The 17649-nt window shown below is 41.5% G+C and overlaps 2 protein-coding genes across 2 annotated transcripts; one reads left to right on the forward strand and one right to left on the reverse strand.

The window, feature by feature from the left end:
• The first annotated feature begins 8346 nt into the window (after positions 1-8346).
• LOC123347842 (olfactory receptor 6B1-like) lies at positions 8347-9330 on the forward strand. The gene has a single exon (XM_044985031.1). The coding sequence runs from the start codon at positions 8347-8349 to the stop codon at positions 9328-9330; it is 984 nt and encodes a 327-aa protein (XP_044840966.1).
• Positions 9331-16666: 7336 nt separating this feature from the next.
• LOC123347843 (olfactory receptor 6N1-like) lies at positions 16667-17626 on the reverse strand. The gene has a single exon (XM_044985033.1). The coding sequence runs from the start codon at positions 17624-17626 to the stop codon at positions 16667-16669; it is 960 nt and encodes a 319-aa protein (XP_044840968.1).
• Positions 17627-17649: the final 23 nt, after the last annotated feature.

Here is a 17649-nt window from a genome sequence, read left to right on the forward strand (position 1 = left end):
CTCCTGCCATCCTTGGTCAGACCAGTGGTCCATCTACTCCAGTAGCTTGTTGTTAAAAGGGGGCTAACTTCAGAAACATCACAATAGAGCTGGTCAAATTTTAAAATAATGTTTTGGTTAAAAATGATTTTTTAATTAATATGTACAATTTTTAATAAAAATGAAACTGAATTCAGAAAACAGGAAACTGGAAAAAAAGGATCAGGTTTAGGTTTTAACTGTGGAAATGACAAAGGAAAGAAGAGAGAGAGAGAGAGAGAGAGAGAATGGGCTGGGGGAGATGAAGGGAGAAGAGTGAAAGAGTGGAGGACCACAAACCAAAAAGAAAACTATCAGGTTGCTTTTTTTGCTTCTGGAACGCTGAAAAATTTCGTGGAAAATTGTAAGTGAAACGAGAATTTTGTGGGGAGATGGTTTGATTTTTTTTGCCAAATACATTCACCATTTCTCAACCAGCTCCTTTTCAGGGGAAGGTGAAAAAAACAGGAACATATGGTACAAACTGCCATTATGAGAAATGTTTCCCTTTCCCCTATCAGTATATATGTGGCAGCAGGAAGGCTTATATACTTTTCAAATTTTGCGTTCTTTTAATAATACTGTCATGTAACTGACAATATTCTTGTCTATGTACGTCTAGTCCTTTTTTGTTCCTGCTAAGTTCATTGCCCCAGTGATACTTCCTATTTTAGAGAAATGAGAATTTTAGAGAAATGTTTTAAAGTTGTTTCCTTAAATGTTCCCTTGATTCCCAGGTTTCATCTTTCATGGACCCTTAATTAAGGCTTGTTTGAGTTTTCATCAAGAGCAGGATTTATCACCCTCTTCTTTACCATGATGCCACACTGAGGGGAAAAATAATGTCTTTTAAAAGTCAGTTTAATATAACCGGGGATCACAAACTCTGAAAGCCTTCACCACAACCAAACGGCTATCGGTTGGTGTCATTAAGAGCAAAAATAAGGGGGCTTGGGTGTGCTAATTGTGCAGTTCCAGACCTTAATGTGTTTGTGTTTCTTTTCAGTTTAACCTTAATTCTGAATTTCCTGTGTTTTTAACACCTGGCTTTTCAGTGATGACACCATCTCTTTAATAGAGCTTATAAGAAGTCACTGATCTGTGCTTTCCTACTTAACTTCCTCTTCATGTAATTTTTTTTGTCTAGACATTATGAAAAGGATTATATAGCTGGTTGGTCCAAAATTTTCCATCAACATTTTTTTTCAGTGGAAAACAGTATTTTGATTGAAGAAATTTTCTCTGATCCTGCCCACTTTCCTCAGAAATATTCCAATTTCCACCAGAAAACCTGAAAAATGTTGGCTGCCTTTATGCCAACTGGCAAAGGGAGCACCCTACACACTGTTGTCAGAATATTTAGCCGAACAGTGACTTGTAAGTATCAGGGGGTAGCCATGTTAGTCTGTATCCACAAAAACAATAAGGACTCTGGTGGCACTTTAAAGACTAACAGATTTATTTGGGCATAAGTTTTCATGGGTAAAAAAACCTCACTTCTTCAGATGCATCGTGTCTTATAAGGTATCATAAAAAAGTGATGACATGCTGGTCATTAATATTACTGCACGATGTATGTACGGTTAGAGTGTATAGAGTTATGTAAGTTCACTGGAAATATGTGAGATCAGAGACAATGGAAGTTACCTTTGCATCTGAGTCAACAGGAGAAGAAGGCAGAAAGACGGCATGGCATCTGGGACAGAAGAACTCTTCCTGGGGTATGCACTTGGGAGGAATATATTTCAAAGGCTTGTGGAGCTATCAGAAAAAGGGAAGAAAATCCCTTAGTTATGTTAGGGGACAAAAGGAGCAGGTGCTTTTGGAATCTGTGAAAAGTCAAAGCTTGAACCGTGTGAGTGGAAGAGGCTGAGAACTGACTATAGATGAGAAATCACCTGAGACCAGAATTTTAACCTGTTAAGTTTTAGACACTAGAATGAGTGTTTTTACTTGTGCTTTGTTTGTAACAATTTCTGTCTCTTTGTCCTTGCTTAGCACAACTTTAATGTAGGTTCCATATTAATAAACTCATGCTCAGTTTTATTATAAACCATCTCAGCGCCATGTATTAAGTTAAACAGCATGTCCTCAATGAGCCAAGAGGCTGGTGGGTGTACTGTCGTATTGCAGGCAGCGAACATGATACCGTCTGTGTGTCCAGTGACAGGAACTGGACATTGCAGAGAGACTCCCTGGGGAGCTGAGGAACTGGAGCTCACTGAAGATTACCTGCAAGGCACTGTTAACACTGGCAAAGTCTCAAATAGTTTGCTGATTTTGCAGGCAGATGAGGGTCCAGCAAAGCTCTCCCTTGCTGAGGCAGAGAGGTAACACCGTGGCTTACCATTAAGAGCACCCAAGACAAGTGTCACCATAACCAGATAGATTGTATCTATATAGTCAGTTCTTGGCAGTTTTCAGAGAAAAAAACAGTTTTCATTTTTTGCATTTTTCGACAAAAATTCCAATTAAAATGAACAATTTTTCTTCATTTTTATTGATGACAAAATTATTTTTTCTGACCACCTCTAGTAAATAGGAGCACCCGATCGACCTTCTCTATACCACTCAGCATGGTGTATGGCTGCTATTTTTGAAGGACCCTATGGGAGTTAGGTACCCAGCTCCCATCGAATAGCAATGCAAGTTGGGTCCCTAGGTCCTATCAGCTTCCACTGGGAATCCAATCTACAAGAAAGTGGTGATAAAGTGGTTCAGATACCAACCCATTTTGTCCCCTGCAAACTTAAAGGGAGCTTCCCTATGAGGGAGAGAGTAGACCTGTCTCCATGTCCATAGATTTGGCTCTGGGAATATCTACACTGTAACACATTGTGGTTGGGTCCAGGTTAAGGGAATCTAGGGCCCCGGACACAGCGACACATGGAGGTCACCTGTGAACCCACTCCTTTGTTTGGCCATGCCCCATGCACTGTGGTCCTACCCATCCTTTGCGGGTAGCAGTGGTATCTATGTGGCTGGTGCAGGACCCATCACAACTGCTCTTTGGGCCTGGTGGATATCACTCTTCCCTGGGCCACCAATCTCCATCCCAAAGTGGATGACACGGTGTGGTGGGCAGCAGTCAGGGTCCATTGCACAGGAACTTTTTTTCCTTCCCTCAGACAGTCTGCAGTTCATGTCTGTATCTTTTCCTTTGGTCTAAAACATTTTTTAAATTAAATCTGAGATACTGAGCCATGGAACTAGCTGAATCTCTGCTCTCTTTCAGGTACCTTCCCTATGGGACAAAACAATAAAAGTTCCTCTACACCAGTTAAAAGTGTACCTGAGGTCACCCATCAATCTTATAGGCCTTCAGTAGGTCAAAGTCCTTCCAACCATTCCCAAAAATTGTCACTGATGAAGGCTCAACCATTATCCTGGATAAATCGCTCCAATGGTTAATTACTCTCACCATGAAAAATTTATTTGTATTTCCAGTTTCAATTTGTCTAGCTTCAACTTCCACGCACCGGATCGTGTTTTACCTACCCCTGCTAGAACAAAGAGCCCGTTATTAAATATTTATTCCCTGCGTAGATACTTATAGGCTGTAATTGAGTCACCCCTCAACCTTTTCTTTGTTAAACCAATTAATTTTAAAAAGTAACTGTAAAATAAAATATGACAAAATCCCCATAGTTTTGCATGCATAACTTCTCCATCTATATATATTTTAATTGCTATGTTGGTAAATGAATAATTTATGAATAATGATGAATAATTTACAATTAACTTTTTCCCTTTGTTGAATAGGGATGTCTACTGAGCTTGGCCATTATCAATTAACGGTGTTGTTTACATTTACTCTGATATAAACATAGAATTAATTCCTTGGTGACATCAATGAAAAATCCCCAAGATCCTAGAATGCATATAAACATGAAGAGAAGGCAACATTAGTTGTTTTCTAAGAACATCCAACAAAATGAATGGAGTAGCAGAGAGATATTAATGCATTGTCTCAGGAATGTCTTTTCACAACTGTATGAAGAATATCAGGAAAATGGTTGGCATGTGGGAAATACAACCCAGTTACTGAAATCCTGACTGAAGAGGTTGCATCAGAACTTCAAGCAGATAATTAAGGTAACATAAGTCTTTTCCATGGTTGTTAGCTGCAGTGAAATCATAGAATCATAGAGGAATCATAGAAGGTTAAGGTTGAAAGAGACCTCAGGAGGTTATCTAGTCCAACCCCTTGCTCAAGGCAGGACCAATGCCTACTAAATCATCCCAGCCAGGGCTTTGTCAAGCTGGACCTTAAAAACCTCTAAGGGTGGAGATTCCATCACCTTCCTAGGTAACCCATTCCAGTGCTTCACCATCCTCCTAATGAAATAGTTTTTTTCCTAATATCCAACCTAGACCTCACCCACTGCAACTTGAGACCGTTATTCCTTGTTCTGTCATCTGCCACCACTGAGAACAGCCACTGAGAAATCACAGAGTGAAATACTGAATTCCTTAGTCAATGGTTACTCAGCCCTGAAATACAGTGGATTCCGCTTATTAGCAACCTCTTGCTTCCCAGGAATAAGTTGCTATTATCCGGGGGTTGCAAATAAGCAAAAGCCAGAGAACAAAGCTCTGGGCCTTGCCTTCCCTGACTGCAGCTTCAGGAACCTGACTGCAGCTGGGGCCTTTCCTCCAAAAAAAACTTGTTAAGCAGCATATCTGTTGCCAATATCCATATCCCATTAACATTAAAATGAAAGTTGTTATTGCTATTAAGTGGCATCTATTGTAAATTATGAATGGTCTAGAGAAGGGAGATCAGGAACTTCTGTTCTCCATGTGTCACAGCACATGAACAAGAGGACATTCAATGAAATTGAAAGGTAGCAAATTTCAAAACTCATAAAAGGAAATACCTCTTCACACAATGTGTAATTAGACTGTGGGACTCATTGCCACTGGAAATTATTGAAACCAGGAACTTAAAGAGTGAAAGAGGATATTTGTATGTATTAAAAAAACATTCAAAGTTATAATAGTTATAAGTAAAAAGACAGAATTTTTAAAAGGGATATAAAATCTCATTCTTCATTGTGCGGTTTCTTTCACCTTACTCTGAAACAACATTATGGCCAGAGATAGGGCCTTGGCTCTGATCAAGCTCTGTGTGTGTGTGTGTGTGTGTGTGTGTGTGTGTGTGTGTGTGTGTGTGTGTGTGTGTGTGTGTGTGTGTATAAAAAAATATGTGGACAGTCTGGTTTTGGTTTAAACCTGGCATATTTCATTTTAACTTAAGCCAATTAGTAATCTATTTAAACTGAAATGAAATAAGACACACAAACCAAAATAAGAAAGTCTACCTAGGGTTTTGAATCATAGAATCATAGATTCACCAGTTTAACCAGTAAAAACACAAACAAAAAAAATCTATGTAAGTTTCAGTGGTGTGTCTTTCTCATGTAGCCAAGGGCTAATACAGGAATTTTATAAAATGGCCTAAGGGAGTTAGGTACCTGCATTTAAATGGCTTTTGGATATTGACTCTTTAGGCTCCTTTGAAAACCCCAGAATAAGTACTTTGTCTTCTTAATGCTATGATCCAGAACCTAAAGTACACAGGAACATGGACAATTTATGGTTGTCTCAAATAATCTGCTATTGAGAGACTTGTGTAGTTTAATTTTAAACATATCAAATTATAGGTCTTCCATCAACTCCTGCAGGAGATTGTAGCATGACCAAGTGGCCATCATTCTCCAAAAATGCTATTTTATGGCCAATCTAAGATGCATCTTGGATATCTTAGTGCCATTACTATACTGGTGCTCTAAATAATTGCTTTTACTCCTTAGTGTTTATGCTACATGTGGACAAATTTGCTTTGCTTAATTTTTGACATTGTTGAATACAGTGGGGCAAATTCAGAGCTGAATCAAAGGGAATGAAAAGGAGAGAAAGCTTGGATAACTTATGCAGCAAACAGCTGGAAGAGATAGGTTTAATGGGACAAGCAAAGTAAAAGTATCATAAGGTCTTACGTGTTAGACATCTGGGGACCAGAGAGAATACAAACACTATCATAAGAAAATTATTTTCCCTTCTGTTCTGTGAATCAGAATTACAAAGAGTAAAAACTTGTCACTGCTCATTATTGGACAAGTTGTTTTGGTGCCTAAAGATGCAGATAGTCACCTACAAGGAAAGATTGAAAAACAAACAAACCTGGGTTTGTTTTGTCTGGAAAAGAGAAGACTTGGGGGGCGGGGGGCGATGGAGCACATGATAACAGTCTACAAGTACATAAAAGGTGTTATAAAGATGAGTTTAATAAATGGTTCTCCTTAATCACTGAGGACAGGACAAGAAGCAATGGGCTTAAATTGCAGCAAGGGAGATTTAGGTTGGACATTAAGAAAAACTTGCTAACTGTCAGGGTAGTTAACCACTGGAAGAAATTACCTAGGGAGTTTGTAGAATCTCTGTCCTTGGAAGTTTTTAAGAACTGGTCAGATATAAACCTGTCAGCAATGGTATAAGTAATACTTAGTCGTGCCTCAACGAAGGGGACTGGACTAGATGACCTTTCGAGGTGCCTTCCAGTCCTACATTTCTGTGATCATTTCTATGACTTCAAAAGCACGTACTGTAACCGTGCCTTAGTGGGTCACAACTTAGGATGCCAAATTCAGGACAAACTGCTGAGAAACAGGGCAAACAGAACCCAAAACTTGTTGGTATTCTTTTATAAGATATGCCACAAAAGTAAACACCTGTTTCACCACACCGGCTAAAAAGAAAACATAAAGGCAGTTTCCTCAGGCATTCCAGTCCTTATATCATCACCAAAAACACTGGCTTCAGAGATGGAGTGGTTCTTTACAACCAATTTAATCAAATAATAGGTTCTTCTGATCCCAAAGGACCAGCCACACACCCAGGTCAATATATAACTCAGATCTTACCAAAAAATCACGCTGATGCCAATCCTTTAGTATCTAAAATCTAATGGTTTATTGAAAGAAAGAAAGAAAGAAAGAAAGAAAAATTGGTTAAAGGAATCAATTACATACAGTAATGGCAAAATTCTTGGTTCAGGCTTGTAGCAGTGATGGAATAAACTGCTGGCTAAAGTCAAGTCTCTGGAATACATCCACAGCTTGGATGGTGATTCAGTCTTTTGTTCAGAGATTCAGTTTGTAGCAGAGTTCCTCCAGAGGTAAGAAGCCATATTGAAGACAAAATGGAGGGGTTTCCAGAGCCTTTTATAGATTTTGCCATGTGAAGGGCATTCCATTGTTATTACTGGAAAATTACAGCAACAAGATAGAGTTTGGTGTCATGTGGGGAAGTCCCATGTCCATGCATTTCGCCTAGTCACAGCAGGAAATTCCATTAAGTGTAGATGGGTGTCTCCCATGGTCCATTGTCAGTTCAATGTCCTTTCGATGGGACACTCAATTTGAATAATCTCTCCAAGATGTGCTGGCTGGCTACCTTGCGGGCGGTACCCCAGGAGCACGCATTTGAAATCCAAGTATGGAGCCAATATGTATAACTTCAAATACAAAAATGATACATGCATACAGATAGCATAATCATAGCCAGAAAATCATAATATTTTCATAGACACCTCACTTGACAACCTTTGTACAGTATTTGCTGCAAATATATAACAGTGGTTGCAAAAATAATCTATACAGTCATATTTTAATCAGATAATGTCACATCTACATACCTGACTCCTATTCAAATCTTACCCCAAATCCTGAAGTCCTTACTTTGTTTTTCCTCAGATGTAATTAAATCAAATTAAAAAAAGGTCACCAGGGAAGCTGTGAAAAGCATCCAGCACTCTTCAGCCCAATTCCAATGCCCCAGCCATTACTGTACTGTAAGTCCAAGTCAGACCCGATGCACAGCACATCAATGTAAACGAAAGGCTGACGTAAGAGATGAACATCATCATATTACAAGGGGAAGAGAGCCAGGTCCTACATACTTCTCTCAGTTCTCAATGTTTAAGATGATAATAATGGAGCCAGTGGTTGTTACCTATGTATCAGGGAAACTGTGTGACAATGTTGATGGGCTATGAAATATTAATCAGCTTTCCAGCCTGAAGAGTGTATCTGAATAGTGAGTTTCAGTAAAGCATGTTTTCTTTCTTTCTTTTGAGGTTTCTGTCAAGGATTCACCAATATTTATTCTGGAGTACAATACATATGGCAAGAGAATTTTGACAGTTACCCTTTAGAAAAAAATCACTTTGTTCTGTCAAAGTGTATAGTTGGCAATTAAGATTTTTGTCTGTATTATTCACATCCATTTTTCATTTCATTTCCTTGTCCTTAGGAAATCAGACCCATGGTAAACACTAAATGGAGAAATCAAACGTCCATCACAGAATTCATCCTACTGGGATTCGGGAGTCTCCAGGAACTGCAGACCCCTCTCTTCCTGCTGTTCCTGATGATCTACATTGTGACTGTGGCTGGGAACATCCTCATTATTGCATTAATTGTGACTGATCAGAATCTTCACACCCCCATGTACTTCTTTTTGGGGAATTTGTCCTGCTTGGAGACCTGCTACACCTCCACCATCCTGCCTAGGATGCTGGCCGGTCTCCTGACTAGGGACAGAACCATCTCTATTGCTGGCTGTTTTGTACAATATTATTTCTTTGGTTGCCTTGCAGGTTCAGAATGTTATCTCCTAGCAGCAATGTCCTATGATCGGTATTTAGCAATATGTAAACCTCTGCATTATACAATGATGATGAATGGCAGATTTTGCTTACTTCTCATTACTGGCTCCTGGATAATCTGCTTTGTAATTAATTCCATAATTATATTTTTGCTGTCCCATTTGATTTTCTGTGGCCCCAATGAAATTGACCATTTCTTTTGTGATTTGACCCCGTTGATAAATGTTTCCTGCAGTGACACTGAACTGATAGAACTTCTGGCTTTCATACTGTCCTCCCTAATAGCACTGGGCCCTTTTCTATTAACCCTGACTTCCTACATGTGTATCATCGCCACTATCGTGAGAATCCCTTCCGCATCCAGGAGGCACAAGGCATTTTCCACCTGCTCCTCTCACCTTATTGTGGTGACCATCTTCTATGGGACCCTGATTCTTGTTTATCTGTTACCAAAAACCCACACACTGATAGACCTAAATAAACTATTCTCGCTTTTCTACACTGTCCTGACTCCCCTGGCCAATCCACTCATCTACAGCCTGAGAAACAAGGAAGTTAGCAAGGCTTTAAGCAAAGGTGTTAGAGAATTTACTGATTTCTTTGGAAGGCAGACACTCCATTACTGCTTTAGATTAAAATAACAAACGTGCAAGAAAGTTGACTGTGAAGATGGAGTTCAAATTACTGATGATTTTCTATTAAGAGCTGGGCTAGGTGAACCAATAAATTTTCCACAGAGACTATGTGAATTTATTATGTGGTTTTATTATTCCTGATGCATGCATCTATCTGGCTATCTACTCATTCATCCATCTGAATTTCCACAGTATAAGATCTTTTACACATGCCATCCTTACTCCATATTCAGTCACATTCCTTCCTCCTTCTTACTGAATCCAATTCCCATTGGCTTCCATTGAGTATTTACTGAAGTGGCTGCTATAGAATCATAGAATCTCAGGGTTGGAAGGGACCTCAGGAGGTCATCTAGTCCAACCTCCTGCTCAAAGAAAGACTACTCTCCAACTAAATCATCCCAGACTGGGCTTTATCAAGCCTGACCTTAAAAACCTCTAAGGAAGGAGATTCCACCACTCCCTAGGTAACCCATTCCAGTGCTTCACCACCCTCCTAGTGAAAAAGTTTTTCCTAATATCCAATCTAAACCTCCCCCACTGCAACTTGAGACCATTAATCCTTTTTCTGGTTTCAGAGTAGCAGCCGTGTTAGTCTGTATCCACAAAAAGAACAGGAGTATTTATTACACCTTAGAGACTAACAAATGTATTTCAGCATAAGCTTTTGTGGGCTACAGCTCACTTGTTCAGATGCTCCTTTTTCTGTCATCTGCTACGACTGAGAACAGTTTAGATCCATCCTCTTTGGAAGCCCCCTTCAGGTTCTTGCTACATTGACAAGAAGATTTCCACTGATGTTCTTAAACCACCTCTCTGAGAGGCAGTAGCTATGTCAACAGAAGACTTCTTCCATCTATCTGGCTGTGCATACACTGTGGGTTAGATTGAATTAGATACATCACTCATGGTTCAGAATTTTTCACAACCCTGAGTTACAAAGCTAAGTTGATCTATTTTTTAAGTGTAGACCAAGCCCTAGTTAAAGAGGATGGGTCTGCTAACCAGATGCCAGGACTTTGTGTATCTCCCATTTTCCTCTTTTGTGCTTTCCAATTTCCATCCAACAACATTACAATTCTGCCCCTGAGCCTAGAACATTCCCTGAAGTTTTGGACTGAATCAGAAAGTAACAGATTTTTTAGACAAGGGAAATGCGGTGGATCTAATATATCTGGATTTCAGTAAGGCGTTTGATACGGTACCGCATGAGGAATTACTGGTTAAATTGGAAAAGATGGGGATTGAAATGAAAATCCAAAGGTGGATAAGTAGCTGGTTAAAGGGGAGACTGCAGAGGGTAGTATTGAAGGGGGAACTGTCGGGTTGGAGGGGGGTTACCAGTGGAGTTCCTCAAGGTTCGGTTTTGGGTCCGATTTTATTCAATCTATTTATTGCTGACCTGGGAACCAAGAGTAGGAGTGGGCTGATAAAGTTTGCCGACGACACCAAGTTGGGAGGTATCGCCAATTCGGAAAAGGATCGGGATATCCTCCAGGGAGATTTAGATGACCTTGTAAACTGGAGTATTAGTAACAGGATGAAATTCAATAGTGAGAAGTGTAAGGTTATGCATTTAGGGATGACTAACAAGAATTTTAGTTATAAGCTAGGGACGCACCAGTTGCAAGTAACGGAGGAGGAGAAGGACCTAGGAGTCCTGGTTGATCGTAGGATGACTATGAGCAGGCAATGTGATGTGGCCGTTAAAAAAGCAAATGCAGTCTTGGGATGCATTAGGCGAGGTATTTCTAGTAGGGATAAGGAGGTGCTAGTCCCGTTATATAAGGCGTTGGTGAGACCTCATCTGGAGTATTGTGTGCAGTTTTGGTCTCCCATGTTTAAGAAGGATGAATTCAAACTGGAACGGGTACAAAGAAGGGCCACTAGAATGGTCCGAGGAATGGAAGGCCTGTTGTATGAAAGGAGACTTGAGGAGCTCGGTTTGTTTTCCCTAACCAAAAGAAGGATAAGAGGAGATATGATTGCACTCTTTAAATATATCAGAGGGATAAATACCAGGGAAGGAGAGGAATTATTTCAGCTCAGTGCTAATGTGGACACGAGGACAAACGGATATAAATTGTCAGTCAGGAAATTTAGGCTTGAAATTAGACGAAGGTTTCTAACTATCAGGGGAGTGCAATACTGGAACAGCCTACCGAGGGAAACAGTGGGGGCGAATGACCTCATGACTTTAAGATTAAGCTAGATAAGTTTATGGAGGAGATGGTATGATAGGATACCGGGCTTAGTCAATAGGTTAATTAAGTGCCACACTGGTAAATGGTACATGGGTCAATGATATGATATTCTTAACCTTTTTCCTGAGGGTATGGCTGGAGAGTCTTGCCCGCATGCTCGGGGTTCAGCTGACCGCCATATTTGGGGTCGGGAAGGAATTTTCCTCCAGGGTAGATTGGCTGTGGCCCTGGAGGTTTTTCGCCTTCCTCCGAAGCATGGGGCAGGGGTCGCTTGCTAAAGGAGTGGGGGGATCGGCTTATGTGGCCTGCATCTTGCAGGAGGTCAGACTAGATGATCATATTGGTCCCTTCTGATCTTGAATTCTATGATTCTATGATTCTATGAGATGCAGTTTTCAAACATTACTGAATTGTATGCAGACAGGTGGACCAACAGAGAGACAAGCTGAGAAATTCCATTATATCTAGTCTTTGTGCATCAAAGCATTGTGATACTGCAATGATGAGGGTTATATAGGTACCTAGACGGTCAGACAGATTGATAGATCAATCCCACAGATGGCTTTGAAAATCTCACCCACTTTGTGTAGGAATATTAGGCTGAGCAACCAAACACCAATCTAAGGATATAAACATCTCCTTAGAGAGATCTTCCTTTGGATGGAGAAGCTCCAATGCCAAGCTATGTGCATATCCTAGGACATTTCTTTCCTCTAGCCTTTGGCATGACAGGGCACACTTACTGTTCAGATCGTAGGTGACTTATCTATTCCAGGCTGCGAAGAGCAAAATGGTGGCCAAGAAGCTGATCTCCACTCCCAGCTCAGCCCAGCACACAAGAGATGTTTTCTCTCTTTCTTTTTTTGAGAAAAATCTTTTCTTTGAGGAAAACAGACACTTTTACTTTATTTTACCCAACATTCCAATTTTCCTTTGGGTGGGTCCAAGTGTGGGAGGGGAGCCAAGCCCCCACCACTGCTGCAACAACCACATTGCTAGTGTTAGCGTGCTAGCTCAAGCCCTGGTAGCACAAGTCTGTCTCCACAGGCTGGAAGGCTGGCTTCCAGTTGCAGTGCAGACATACCCCAAAGACCTTCAAGGCAGGGCTTGTCTCTTTCTATGTTTGAATAGCACCTGGCACAAATGGTCTCGATCCTGTCTGGGTCCTGTGAGGCGCTAACAATAAACAATAATTATGATGATATTAACAAATAAGAAAGGATTTCTGCAGAAGAATCCAGTTTATCAGAAACCCAGTTATCTATCAAACACCAAAAAATCTAGCAATCCTAGTAGATAATACACTGAAAAAGTAAGAGCAGCCATAACACTTGTATGGGGATAAGCAGATAGAGAAGTATGTATGGGCCTAAATAGATGAGTAGCTAGGGGAACAGGTAGGCAGGTGTGGGGCCAGAAAGATGAGTAGCTAGCGAACAGGTAGGTGGATATTCATGGGGCTAGTTAGATGAGTTGATAGGGGAACAGTTAGGTAGGTAGGTATACATTGGGCTAGATAAACAAGTAGAGGGGGAACAGGTAGTTAGGTAGGTATACATGGAGCTAGTTAGGTGAAGAGGAATGGGGATAGGAAGAGGGATAGATGAGCATATATGATGTGATAAACTCAGGACAGACAGCTGCAAGGGTGGGGTAGGAATCAGTTCCAGAGGGCTAAAAGGCCTTCCTCCTTATCAACTCGGAGGTGACTACAGGTCAATCAGGTTCAGCTGAGAAAGGGTTACCAAGGTAGCAATTAGAATCAGCTGAGGGGGAGCCACCTGAGGTTAATTAGGATCAGCTGATTCCAACTTAGGGCTGCCTGAGACCTTTTTAAACCCTTCCCTGGGAGGAAGGACGGGGGGAGAGCTGAGAGAGAAGGAGCCCTGCTGCCAGGAGTGTTGGAGCAGCAAGACAGCGAGCTTCACTGGGAGGAGAGGCAGTACTCTCTCCCACAAGAGAGTAAAAATACTCTAAACTGGACTGGTGGAGATACAGGGAGCAGACATCCTCTGTGTCCCAAGGGGGAACCGCATTACCCAAGCCTGTCTCACCAGGGCTAAAAGCAACAGAGGCTGGGGAGACTGAGAAGGTGCCTTGCCACAATGGGTAGGAGAGAGAGACACACACACTGTTCCCCAGGAGTTCTGTTCTCTCTGAGTGTTTACAACAGTCCCCCACTACAAACTCTTCCCATCAGCGCTCCATTGATCTTAGTGGGGTACATGGAATGCAGGGACTCCCTGACATGGAACCAGCTGCTGAGATTAGAGCTTTAGACCTTAACCTTTTCAGACGGGGCCTTTTAATTTTACTTGTATTCAAGAACCAGCACAATGGGACCCCAAACCTCACTGGGACATCTAAAAACCACTCCTATTTTGTCTGGGCTCAGCTGAGCCTTTACCATAAGCCTTGAGGAATCCACCTCCTGTTTTCCCCTGTGTGCATCTCACTGCAGGGCAGGAGACCAAGTAAAAAGCAAGAAAGTTGCAGCACTAGAAAACATAGTGCCAATTACATTGCGTGCAAAGGTTGGGATTTTCCACTGAGCTTAAGGCAGTTAGTCATCCAACTCTCTTTGGTACCCAATGGGCTTTCGGCTCCTAACTCCATTTAGTAACTTGGAAAATCCCATTGTCATAGTTATGGGGCTGGCTGCCTCTCAGGTCTCTCTGACCTGCCTCAGGTAGAATCTCACAGTTCTCACCCTCTGAAGATCCGTCAGCCAGAGATGTGACTGGCAGCACGTGTAGACATATCAGCACTAGCTGTATTCCAGCTCATGCACTAAAAGTACAAGCAAGGACAGGATAGCATAGGCTACACAAGTCCACCCCCTGCCCCCAGATATGTATTCCATTGTGCAGCCTGCTCTGAAACCACTGTGATGGCATCCTCACTTCTATTTTTATTGAGCTAACTAGAGCACAAGTAGTGAAGCACACACCCGGCACTAGTGTAGACATACCCTTGGCACCCAAGTTTCGTCTCTCTGGGAACCTGTGTCTAGTAGCTTCCTTAAAATAGAGTATATTTGTTTAGCAGTTGGAACAAAGTGTTAGATTAGAAAGGATTTGAAAACAGAAAGCAACCTGTATGCATGTCTGTTTTACTTGAAGTCATGCCATGCTGTAATTCCAAGCCTAGCTGCTTTAGACAGCCCTGCTGTTCTCCTTCAATGCCCCTTTCCAAAAGACAGTCCTTTCAAACCCTGGAGGCTTCTTCAAGTCTTGTTAGGCTTTGGTCCCTCCTAATCAAACCAGCTCTGTAGACTGTCTAGGACCAAACCAGAGTCAACAAAGCCCATAATTTGAGTATTTTCCCTTATCCACCCTTAAGGGGAAGCTGATGAGGGAATCCTCTTGAGCCATCTTCCTGCCTGGAGCATTGCAGACCATCCCTCACTGGGAAGCACTGAATCAAAAATATTTCCACAGAAAACACCATTGTGAAGCCAGCACAGCATAGTTGCACCTGGCTTGGATTCTCCTGCCACTCCCGTGCCTTGTTCAATAGGGCATGTTCCTGCCAGTGGGTGGTAGATTCACAGGACAAAAACTTGGCCCCGTTAAAGCCAATGGCACTGACTTCAATGAGATCAGGGTTTCATCCAATGATTTTAGGGGAACCAAAGACCAGCATGACCCAGCCCCCTGCATAGCACAAGCCAGAGAATTCCACCAAGTCACTCCTGTATCAAGCCCATGACATCTGGATGCGCAATTCATAGGTGTTAGGAGACATTTGATCCTATATTTTACTTACAGCTAGGTTGGCACTTCTTGATAATTAAGCAAAAGCTTTCCATTTAGACAAGTACACCACAGGCTAAAAGCTTGTGGAAATAGACAATGGTTTGAACGGATGGATAATTTGCAGACTAGTAGTTGAAATCCTAAGTTCTCATGAAGTCCAATGTATAAAAAAAGCTGAAAATCTCTAAGAACTTAAAAATGGGATGAGACCAGACCATGAATACCAGTGAGGGCTGAACATGGTGATATTCCAAACAAAAAGAGCTCTCTACCAATCTTGTTGCTGTTCCATCTGTTCACACTGACTCAATAGACATTCTAGGCTTCTGAGTGACAATCCTGGAATCTGATAATATAGATGAGAAGGAAGATACTATGTTTGGGTTGTGTGTGTTTGTTGTGCTTGGTGACTTTTTTCCAGAACTGATATCTGAAAATGACTTTATAGAACAACCAAATAAAAGCTCTGTGTAGTTTAAAAATGTGTTCCTTCCACCAACATAAGTTGGCCCAATAAAGAGGTATTTCCTCACCTATCTGAAAATGAATGCATGTAAAATTCACACTGTCATGGGTACATTAAAAGAAAGAGACAACGAATTAGAAACTTTTTTTTTAATTTTATGGAAATTTGACAGAATTGTAAGATGCTACATACACAGACACTATGGACATCCATCAGGTCAATTACCTTTTCACTTAGTTATATATATTCAGCATCCTCAGCCATGGCATAGATCTTGTCCTATGCAATTTGGTCAGATTTAGAATCATAGAATATCAGGGTTGGAAGAGACCTCAGGAAGTCATCTAGTCCAACCCCCTGCTCAAAGCAGGACCAATCCCCAACTAAATCATTCCAGCCAGGGCATCATCAAGCCTGACTTAAAAACCTCTAAGGACAGAGATCCTACCACCTCCCTAGGTAACCCATTCCAGTGCTTCACCACTCTCCTAGTGAAAAACTTTTTCCTAATATCCATCCTAAACCTCCCCCACTGCAACTTGAGACCATTACTCCTTGTTCTGTCATCTGCTACCACTGAGAACAGTCTAGATCCATTTGGATTCTCCACTTTGGGGGAGAGAGTGGGACATTAGTTGCATTCCAAGAAGTCTGCACCCCAGACACTCCCAAGGCCCCGCATGCCAGACATAGGCATTAAAGTTGAAGGAGCTGCCTAAGAACTCACTACATCCTCACAGTCTCCTATGATGCATCATGTTGTTTAAGTATGGAACCATCAACATGCAGCCCCCATCAGAGCATTTAAAACAGATTGATTAATCCTCATCTTATTATAACCATCCAAATTCTGGTGATCACCATGGATCAGATAACCAGCTGGTGTAAATCAGCACAGTTGCATTGACTACAGTTTACACCTGCTGTGAACTGGATCCAGTGAAGTTACTAAGAGCTTTTCTCAGGGCCATATTTACATGCTTATTTCTCAGGCTGTAAATGAGGGGGTTGAGCAGAGGAGTCAGGACAGTGTAGAAGACAGAGAATACTTTATTTAGGTCTCTCAGTGTGTTGTTTTTTGGTAGCATGTAGACAATGACTAAGGTTCCATAGAAAATGGTCACCACAATGAGGTGGGATGAGCAGGTGGAAAAGGCCTTTTGCCTCCCAGTGGTGGAAGGGATTCTCAGGATGCTGGCGATGATATATATGTAGGATGCCACCGTTAGTAGAAAAGGGGGAAACGTATCAAAGAAGGAAAGGAATAAACTTACCATTGAAATCAGTTGTGTGTCACTGCAGGACAGTTTAAGAAGTGGAATGAAATCACAAAAGAAATGGTCTATTTCATTGGGGCCACAGAACGTTAACTGCAACATCAAAAATATAATTATGGTAATAGCCAGAAAGCCACTTACCCAAGACCCAGCTGCTAGCTGGAGACAGAACGTGCCATTCATAAGGGCTGAATAGTGAAGGGGTTTGCATATCGCTAAATACCGATCATAAGACATTGCTGCCAGGAGAAAACATTCAGTCACCACTAGGAAACCAAAAGAATAAAGCTGTATGATACAACCACTAAATGAGATGGTCCTGTCCCCAGTTAGGAGACTGGCCAGCATCCTAGGCAGGATGGTAGAGGTGTAACAGGTCTCCAAGCAGGACAAGTTCCCCAGGAAAAAGTACATGGGGGTGTGCAGATGCTGATCAGCCACAACTAGTGCAATGATGAGGATGTTCCCAGCCATAGTAACAATGTAGATCACTAGGAACAGCAGGAAGACAAGAATCTGCAGTCCATGAAGATTCCTGAAATCCAGGAGATTGAATTCTGTGATCAATGTTTGATTTCCACATTTTCTTTTCTCCATGCAATGTAGCTACTTTAAGAAGA

This window comes from Mauremys mutica, chromosome 13, assembly GCF_020497125.1.
Source record: "Mauremys mutica isolate MM-2020 ecotype Southern chromosome 13, ASM2049712v1, whole genome shotgun sequence".
In the NCBI taxonomy this organism is placed as follows: domain Eukaryota; kingdom Metazoa; phylum Chordata; order Testudines; family Geoemydidae; genus Mauremys; species Mauremys mutica.